This window comes from Microchirus variegatus, assembly GCF_963457635.1.
Source record: "Microchirus variegatus genome assembly, chromosome: 23".
NCBI classification, from domain to species: Eukaryota; Metazoa; Chordata; class Actinopteri; order Pleuronectiformes; family Soleidae; genus Microchirus; species Microchirus variegatus.
The window spans coordinates 6,646,173-6,656,622 of record NC_139824.1 but is presented as its reverse complement, the minus strand read 5'-3'; the positions used below and the strand labels follow the sequence as shown (position 1 = coordinate 6,656,622).

At 44.4% G+C, this 10,450-nt stretch overlaps 1 protein-coding gene across 1 annotated transcript; it reads left to right on the top strand.

The window, feature by feature from the left end:
- Positions 1 to 4,088: 4,088 nt before the first annotated feature.
- Positions 4,089 to 10,221, top strand: LOC310943757 (protein ELFN1-like; the record flags this gene model as incomplete). Its single annotated transcript, XM_083909397.1, has 4 exons — positions 4,089 to 4,372; positions 4,454 to 4,607; positions 6,357 to 6,523; positions 8,142 to 10,221. The coding sequence occupies 4 exons, from the start codon at positions 4,089 to 4,091 to the stop codon at positions 10,219 to 10,221; spliced, it is 2,685 nt and encodes an 894-aa protein (XP_083765523.1).
- Positions 10,222 to 10,450: the final 229 nt, after the last annotated feature.

The window sequence follows — 10,450 nt, the reverse complement described above, 5'->3', positions numbered from 1 at the left end:
AAATGGATGGATGGATGTAAAAACATGTGTCACGTTGTACTAGACGATGTCGAACAGTGACTAAAAAGTCATGGATCTGCACTAAACCACAACCACTTTTTTTCATCTGGCCTATGGTCTGACTATTAACCACTTGACTTTGTTATGAATCAAACTAACTGAGCTGAAAGGTCACCTTCCTTGACAAGAAAGAAAAGATTTAACCCCAGCTACACGGAATACAATGTCTGCACTGTGTTTATTCTCCTCCCAGACTCTGAGTCATCCTGTAGACAGTTTTGTTGGTGCTATGACACAGAGAGCTCGGAGGGGAGAACTCAGCACCAGAGATCTTTTTACTGCCGCTGTGTCGAAGCCTCAAACTTTTAGTTTGTTGTGACTTATTTTCATTAACTCGTCTCATTTTTCTCACAAGCCGATGCCTCGCTGGTGTTATGATGAGCGTGAAGATTCTCGTCATGATAGTCAGTTTCTGATTTATATGTGTGCATAAATGTGTATGTACACTCCTGTAGTGAGGCTCAGTAAACAGACTGTGAGAAAATGTAATAAACTGCTGTTTCATACTGTACTCTGAGTTGTGTCAGCAGGCCCAGTGTTCCCCACACTCTCCGGGTATTTACGTATTCATATTATTCATGCAATATCATCTGGACAATATATTCTGAAACGACTGCTGCCATGGCAACAAAACCCTGTCAGTACAGAAGGTTAAAGTCCAACTCAGTCATTTCTCCATGTTTGTACCCAATAAATCTTTGAGTGTGACATGACTGGAAAGTGAGCCGCTCATGATGCTGAGTGCTGGAGTTTCCCCACACAGCTTTTTTTCTCAGCGATGTGTGTGTGTGTGTGTGTGCGTGTATCCGCTCAGGGCTCGCTACTGCAGTCGCAGAAGGCGAATGAATGATGCAAAATGAAAAGGAGGCTGACAGACTCTCAATAGTTCCTTCTGTGCGTATCACATTCATTAATTCAAGTGTATTCACTACAAAAGAAGGTCAAGTGCAAGTCATAACTGATACTCCGATGCTCCCTGCTCTCCGCTGGCCTGCACCCCTGTTCCATCCCCTGGTCCTTCAGCTGACATCACTTCACTTAGTATGAAAGGAAGTCAGGCAGAAATCAGCCGTCTCTGCGTATTCACTAAACACCTTGGTCTGCCTGTGCCCTCACTTCCCCCCCCTCATCCCCCCGCTCTCAACAGTTCTTTTACCCAAGCGTAACCCTTGGTCAGCAAAATGGACATACTGTGCATTTGTCTGACTGTTTGTTTGTGTGCAACTGGCAGCAGTTCCTCGCCTTGCGCTGGTGCTCTAACTGGGTAGTTTGTCCCGTGCTATATTTGAGGAATCATCGTCGTCAATTAGAGATTGTGCTGACTGGCTCGTATGTGTGTATTTACCCACGAACACACACACACACACATGTGCCACTGAGATGTTTATATGAAGAGCCAACGTGAAACTGGAACTTGCAGGGTTTTGTTCCAGAAGAGAGAAAAACTCTTTCGGAGCCTCACTGACATCATTTGTAAATAAACATATTTTCAGGCAGCATTCTAGTACCAGGAAATCTACACGATAAAAATGCAAATTTTAAATAAAGATGTGCATCATGAAGTCGGCCAGCCACTACAGGAATACTGTGACAATAAACAGTATACTTCTATAATCCTCAAGAGACAGGATTATCACATGTATTGCACATTATATCACATGTGCAACCACACTGCTAAAATGCATAATTCATTTGTTGAAGTGCACACATTCACAGACAACACATTTGCACAAGCGCACTTTGTGCTATAGGAAAACTTCCAGCAGTTTCTGAAAGCTGAGAAGTTGCACCTCAAAGCCAACATGTGGTTATTACGGTAATTTTGATAATTTCGGTAATTTCACTCACGCTGTTGCAGGATGCCGGCAAATCAGCATCTTTGTCACCAGAGAGGAAAGAGTTGGTAAAACGCCCGTACATAGTTTCCATTGTTTGGCATGTTTTTGGACATTGAGACAAAGGCTCAAACAAATGTTATGTTTATTTATGTTTTATAATGTTCACATTTCAAATTTAACATGCAAAATCTGGTGTCAACTACAGTGTTTTTTTTTAAACAAAACTTCTTGTTTTGCGTGCAGTAAATAGTAAATAACTGCCAGATACTGAAAGTTATTGTGGAAAAATGGGCAAAAGAACTTCACTCACAGGACATTTTCTGGCCCCGTTTAGATTCATGAAACACGGGACATGATGGTAAACTGTCCACTGTGCCAATAGATGGTAGTAACATGAGGTCTGCCTTGATTTAGAGAGATGTGTGGCAGCTGTATCTCAAAATTTGGGACACATCATCAGTAGTGTACCTTTGAATCAGTGGGTGTTCGGCCTTTCAACATAAGACACACTCATTAAAAGTGGCCAGCTACAGGGTAATCAAGCCTGAGCTTGTGTCCCATGCCCAATCATGAGTATTGCCTGGTTATTTAAATGGCACAGCCCAATGGACTATGCAAGGCAGGGGCGTCCTCTCCCCTGAGTCAAGCCTAAAGCTGACCGCATACCTTTTTTTTCCTCCTGGAAGGATCTGACTTGTGTGTTCAAGTGTGAAGTGGCAAGAACAAACCTAGATGCACATTATTTCAAAACACAAAAATTAAACAGACCTCTATGAAGGGACCTCAGGGAATTCTAAAAAAAGCAGCAAGCCAGGAAGTGGCGTCAGGACTCGTCCTCGACAGGGACACAAGGCAGTTCAGGAGGAGCTTTGTCTTGTTCTCAAACAGAGGTGAAGGCATCAGTGACTCTTTGCTCAGCTATTCATCTTTAATCAATACGGTGGGAACAGCAGCCAAGTGATGCTTGTGAAGAAGGACAGACAGGACCTTGAACTCCTGCCCACTCCCTTCTCCTCCTTCACCTTCACGATGTCACATGTCACATCCTGTGTGTTGCTTTTACAGCTGAGAGAGCGAGAGCCTCTCAAAGAGAAGAGAGAGCCACTATCCTCGCACATCTCCTGGACAAACGACCACTTTAAATGTCTCTCTTTTTTTCCCAGCCTCCTTTTTTTCTCATGGAATCACTGCCTCTTTCTCCAGTTGCCACCTCATCCCGCCCTCTGCCTCATCATTTGCTTCAACTCACCATGTCTCTTTCTCTCTCTCTCTCTCCCTTTCCAAATCCTCTTTCCTTGTCACTCTTTTGCACCCACATCATCCTCTCCACCACCCCACATCTCAGTGTATGTCCTGTTCTATCACGCATCAGCTGTTTTTACCACAGTGTTTTATTTGGAGGAGATTAATTAATTAGATACGATATCAGATCCATGGCCATTCTAGGCTCAGGCCTATCGAGGCCCCCAAGGCTGATGATGTGGCAGAGGGTGTGTGTGTGTGTGTGTGTGTGTGTGTGTGTGTTTGCAGGTGCTTCTTGTGTATCTGAACCAACGTGTGCAGTAATTGGACTTGTCAAGAAGAAAATGTGTATGTGATCGTGTGGGAGTGTGTGTGGGTGAGGGTGTGTGCATGCCAGACTGTTATGTAACAATAACGTCCTCCGTCTCATGCTTGGTAACTGGGTTGTGTTTGTTGGGATCTCAAAGAAGCCACTGTTTCATTAGACTGTTTCCTTAAACCCTCTTCCTGTGTCTCTCTTGTCTTTCTGCCTCCAGGGACAGGTTCTCACACCCAAGTACCGAGCAGTGAGCAATGAGGAAGAAACAGAAGAGGTGCCTGTCCAATCAGAGTTGCAGATGGCCACAGAAGACATGAGCACCAGCCAATCTGGCACCGGGCTGACTTCCACTTGCCAGTTTATACATAACAAATCAGATGTGACCCCCTGATTAAGCAATTTATCGAGTTTACCAAGGCACACGTACTGCCAATGAAGTGAAACATCCCATTACTCTATTCATTTCTACTTTAACAAAAGTTCTCCAGCCATTTCGACTTGCAGTGCAAGTTTACCATACTGTGACCAGACCTGACATGAACGTGAAGCCATCATTCACTGAGCAAATTCTATTTAACAAAACCCCCATTTGCTTTCAAATGGCTCCTGCCTCAATGAATGCATGTTAGATGACAAAAGTCTCTGGACGGCTTTCTGCAATGAATCTTGCAACAAAATCCCAAATGGCTCAGAGGACAGGGCGGCAGAGATGTAACGTGACTGGAGGTTGTTCTTCAGTGGTCCTGTCTAGAGCCAGCTCCTTCCTCTGTTGGCTCACACTGCTGTCACTAATGCGGTTGCCAATGGTTACAGCTGATTGTTGGCTTATTGAAGGGGAGAAGGGCTTTGTGTGGCTGGCTATCTGCAGTATGAACCAGCCACCTTATGAATCCATCCCTGCCCACATTAACAGGTAAGACCTTTTTCAAAGCACTTGTTTGTTTTTTTTGCCTCTCTGTCAAACATCTACAGCCTTCACACTTCTCCCCAACAGCACCATTGTGGATCTGAGGCTGAATGAGAACAAGATACGGTCGGTCCATTACTCTTCGCTCAGTCGCTTTGGCAACCTCACCTATCTGAACCTCACCAAGAACGATATTAACTACGTGGAAGATGGAGCTTTCTCAGCACAGTTCAACCTGCAGGTGAGTGATCACATGCACAGTTTTACAAACACATTTGCACTGACACGATAAGTTTTTAATTTGGGCATAATAGCATAAACTTTTTCATGTGAATAATATTCAAGCCATTTCCAAACACCTTCACATAATTCTGATTGAGCCTGTGTGACTCTTTGGCCCCTTTACATCTGGCAATAAAATGTGTTTTCTGTGATTGCAATCGGATAGTTCCTAACCACTTGTAAGTACAGGTGTAAATACAACCGATAACAGATTTTTATCCGATCTGCCAAACCACTTCGGGAGGCGATCGGAGACGCATTGTGACCAGATTGAATAGAAGCGTAAATGTGTTTCCGCTCTACGCTACAAAAACTGAGCGGAGTGGAGGTACTTGGTGGCTCCGGACACAGCTAACGGTGACAAAACTGCACAGTCTCCTCTGCTGTCGTCAGTTTCCCACTTGGCAGAGACGTCTTCTTAATACTTGTGGAGATGACCTATCTAGTACAGCCAAACAACAACAAACATGTCGGATTATTATCCATCAGTCGGACATTCAAGTTGCCTTAGCTGCTCTGATACCTATCCAGGAGTCATTTCAGCAATTAAGCCGAGTTTTCGACTGTGGGCTACTCAGCGCTAATAGCGATAAGTAGAAGAAAGTTTCAATGCATGCACGTGCTCCTGGAGTTGTTGTATGGCAGTGCTTCACAGTGCCACCTAGCCACCTGGCATGCATGCTACATCAAATTCCACACACTTTAGTGTCACCGTGTGCATGCAGATTTCCACCCAAAGACGCTCGTCTAAACGAGAAATAAAAAGTGGCAACGCCACTTTTGCGGTTTGTGTTCAGATCGTTGTCGTGTAAAGCTAGCCAGACGTCATGTAGACAATAATTCTTCAGGAGGGCAACTACAAATATGTCAGAATAAATGAGTGAAACAAAAGTTTGTTCATTTTTAACCTGTTGCAACATTCAAATGCTGCAAGCCTTGCTGCATTAGTAGACAAATAATGATATACTGTATAATGGGCGCCGCAGTACCTTTGTGGGAAAAATGTGTCAAATCAAATCTGTCAAATCGTTCAGTATCAAGTGTTAAGCAAGTGATGTTTTATCATTTTTATTCTAGCAATGGTTATATAGGCTTTTAGAAAATCTACAACCGGTCAAGACAGCTGGCCGACCACTCTTCTTCAATATCATTCAGTACTTACTCATCTAAAATATTGGGTTTCTCTATTACTTTATGTTGTAATTTCTTTACCTGGCATTGCTACAAAGAAGTCTTGAGATGAAGAATGTTTAAATCTGGTGCTATTTATATCAAGGAGTATTTAACTGAGGGAGTATTTCTTTACACTGCTGCTGCACTGCTAATATTGCTTCTATTATCTCTATCTAAATTAATTTACCCCTGCACACACAGATACACACAAGGAACACAACATCTGCTCATTATGGATTCCAGAAATATTCAGACAGGTCTGCTTTATCAAACTTAGCTGAACACAGCCGTAATGAGCTGACTTGCTAACACAATTTCCTCCGTTGCTGGAGATGAGCCAGAAGGTAAAATGGGAAACAAGAATGATCTGAGTAAATTCACAACAGCAGAGAGGCTTAGATCACCATGTGAAACATGAATTGTACTGAACCGTTGTCTGTTTGTTCTGCAACTTTCCAGCTTGTAGTGAGTAATGCCTGGCACTGACTGGATCCTCAGAGATTAGGAATAATCTCACTTGTCTTGCTCTCCCCAGGTTCTCCAGATGGGCTATAACAAGCTGAGGAACTTGACAGAGGGAATGCTGCGAGGCCTGGGCAAGCTGCAGTATCTCTACCTGCAAGCCAACTTCATCGAGGCTGTTACACCCAACACCTTTTGGGAATGTCCCAACATAGAGAATATAGATCTCTCCATGAACAGGTATTGAGTGTGTGCATCTGAGAGGGACACATTGTATCTTTCCTATTGACATTTTTTGATAATTACTATAATAATTGATGATTGTCATAGAATTTGTTTCATATCTAAACTGAGGAGGATTTCACGAAGGATTTCTTTGTTTCCTGTCAGCTGCATTAGTTATTAAAAATGTAAACACAATTCTTTAAGTCATTCATACCATCCATTTTAAATGTCAGGCGTGATGTCATCGAGCCAGAAGTGAAGATCGAGGACTCCTTTTCAAAAATCACCATAAATCATCAAATGTAATTTTCTCTGTGGAGGACAATTCATGATCGATTGATCAGTCTCCTCTCAAACCACCTCTCTTTATCTATCAATCAATCAATCAAATGTACAGGGAAAAAAAAAAAAAAAAAAAAAAAAAGTGATTCTACCACTGACGGCAGATCATGACGGAATGCTGCAACAAGGCACTGTTTCAATTATAGTTGACATCCACACTCTTTCGGGTGAGAATTACAGTCTTGTTCTTGCTTGTGCTGGTGTAATTGGTATCGATCGCTTCAGCTAAATGTAAAAAGAGCAGCTGAATGGAGGAGGTTTAACTGTTCTTTGGGCCTTGTTGAGAAGTATTATAGATGTTTGAGATCTCAAACCCAAGACAGAGAAACAAATGCACATGAGTGGGAAGTGGGCCTCAATTGATGCAATATGAGTGTACTCTGGTGCATCTTTAACATTTTAGTATTAATATTAGTAGTAGTATCTGTGGGTGTGGAGTCGGAAAGAAGTTTCTGCAAGACCCAAACCTATACTCACAGGAACCAAGGGTTGGACCCATAATCTCAGAATCCTGATCCTTAACCTGTTGAGCTAATTCCACACCCTAAAGGTACTTGTTCCAAGTGGGAATCAAACCAGGGTCTCCTGTTCCAAAGACAAGTGTGTAAACCATTACACTAACTGTTTGGCTGGGCACGTGTGCTGAACAGACGTTATCAAGTAGTTCAATACGTTGAAGTCATAGGTTCGATTATTGAAAGGCTTCCAAATTTTGCAAATAAGCCCACAAGGACAAATAGCTCATGGGACTAAGAGACACTTAACACAATGTTGCAGCGTGTAAAAATGAAAGGTATGAAAGGTGTGAATGGCAAAACTATTTTGTAAAGCAGTTCATCAAGACTAAAAAAGCACTTTATATATACAGAACGCTACAAACTCTTCTTCTTCTGGTTGTATTTGGTAGTAACGAGTAACAAAGAGAGTTAGAGGAAATGTAATGGAGTTGAAGTTTCTATAAGTATAAATAACAAAGTAAAGTATTTGTGAAGGTATCAGAGTATTTGTACATCACAACACTGGCCGCTGTTAATACACTTGCAATGAAACTGTTGGTTTTGTGAAAATGTAATAATAGCAATCATGCAGGGGTACCGGAGAGCTCAGATGCAGAGACCTGGGTTTGATTCCACCTGTGGTCATTTACTGTGTGTCCTTTCCCCTGTTAAGCTAAATCTGTTAAACATATTCATGTAAGATGTGCAAGGCTAATTTGGTGGAGCACAAAATCATTTTTGACTCATTGCGCGATCTCTTAAAATCTATGATTTTTCTTTTGCATCTTCCTCAGGATTCAGGTGCTGGACGGCAGTTTGTTCTCTGGACTCTCCAAACTCACGACCTGTGAACTTTACACCAACCCCTTCAACTGTTCCTGTGAGCTCCTGGGGTTCTTGCACTGGCTCGCTGCATTCCCCAACAGGACCAGTGAGAGGATGGTGTGCGACTCCCCTGTTGGATTCTCCGGCTTCAACCTCCTGAGCCAAAGCCCCCGCATGTCGACCCAGCGCACTGCTCTACACGTGCTCAGCATTGTATGCACAGATATGGGAAGTAGCGTGACCCCTTTTTTTTCAATCAACGCCATTGATTCCACCACACTGTCCCCAGATTCTGCTTCTCCCTGTGGATTGGACGATTGCTCCTCCGGCACACCGCCCGACGAGGTCATCAGTATTAGCTACCCCATTTTTTTAGACACCGTTCCACTCATGACGCTGAAGCAGGTGCTACATTCAAGTGCTGTGATAACAGTCCAGATACCCAATCCATACAAGAAAATGTACATCCTGGTGCTTTACAATAACAGCTTCTTCACCGACATCCGGATTTTAAAAAGTTACAGAGAAGATATTGAGCTCAAACAGTTAAAACCTAACACAGACTATATATATTGTGTGGCTTCTATACGAAACTCCCTGCGCTTCAACCACACCTGTCTCACCATCTCTACTGGCCGCAGGTTGGGGGAGAGAATAGCCAATCAGTCATCAGCCACCCACTATATCATGACTATTTTGGGTTGCTTGTTTGGAATGCTGCTTTTTCTTGGCCTCCTTGTTCACTGCCTGAGGAAGAAAAGGATCATGCAGGAGAAGGAGCGAAAGATGAGCAGGATCCAGAGGACTTTGATAGAGCTCAAGTATGGTGGAGAAGGGGATATAGAGGGAGGTAGTGGAGGATCCGTTTCTCAGAAGATTGCTGCTGGGGACAGCCTGCCCAGAATGCCCTACCTGCCTCAGGGTGGCGAGATTGATCCATACAAGCTGCAGGAGGTGAAAGAAACACCGGCCCACAAGCCTGCTAAACTTAACTACATGGAGGTCAGAGGCTCTGGCATAGAAAGGGAGAGAGAGCGCGAGAGAGAAAGGGAGATGTCACCACAGGCAAATCCCCAGGGCTCTGTAGCAGAGATTTCAACCATAGCTAAAGAAGTTGATAAAGTAAACCAGATCATCAACAACTGCATAGATGCTCTCAAATCTGAGTCAACCTCCTTTCAACAGGGGATGAAATCCCCCTCTTCTGCAGGTGGAGGAGCTGTTTCAACTGCTGAGCCGCAGCTGGTGCTTCTCTCTGAGCAAGGAGAGCGGGGAGAAAGAGGAGGTGAGTTCCTCTCCCCGGTGTATAAAGGGGGGAGAGGAGGGAGAGAAGAGAGGGGGAGAAGCTCTCATCATTCTTTACAGAGGCACCACAGCATGGAGGCGCCACCAACTTCCAAAAGGCCCAGCACCTCCTCTTCCCCTGGCTCTGCCCGCAGCCCTCGCTCCTTCCGCTCAGAGGGAGGTTACCACTCATCAGAGACCCGTTATATTGAGAGGACCTCCCCCGGAGAGAGAGGAGAAAGGGGAGGCGAAGCCATCCGCACAGTTAACCCTGCAGCAGCTATCTTACGAGCAGAAGCGCAGAGAATCCGCCAGTATAATGAACACCGCCACTCCTACCCAGGCTCTCAGCAGCACCTTCAAGAGCTGCAGCACCACCCTCAGATTTTGCAGGAGCTCCACCACCACCCAGGAGGTCGCTCTGTGTTAGACCCACTCACCCTTAGCAGGCAAGCCAAGCAGAGGGAGCTGGCTTACTCCCAGCTCTCCCCTCACTACCCACTCTCACCCCAGTACCACAACCTCAGCTACTGCTCAAGCCCCGAGGAAGATGAGGAGGAGGAGGGGCTACTGTGCACCCCGACCCTGGGCTTGTGGGAGAGATTCAAGTTGCACCGCAAAAGGCACCGGCAGGCGTCCATGGAGGATGAAGGATACGTGGCAGCGGGACATGCACTGAGGCGAAAGGTCCAGTTTGCCAAGGATGAGGATCTTCATGACATACTGGACTACTGGAAAGGGGTGTCGGCCCAGCAGAAAGCCTGATCTCACCCGTGAAGACCCCAAACACTTTGAAGAAGGAGAAATATCACTGCACCCATTACACACTAATGCAGATACACAGACTGATACAAGCTGGACCTGTAAATACACACAAACACACACACACACACAACTTGAGGGAGCTACAGAATCAGACACACAACAATAGCTCACACTTAACACAATTTAAGCCTTTTCTTTTGAGAACATTAAGGACCAAACTAATATTGAA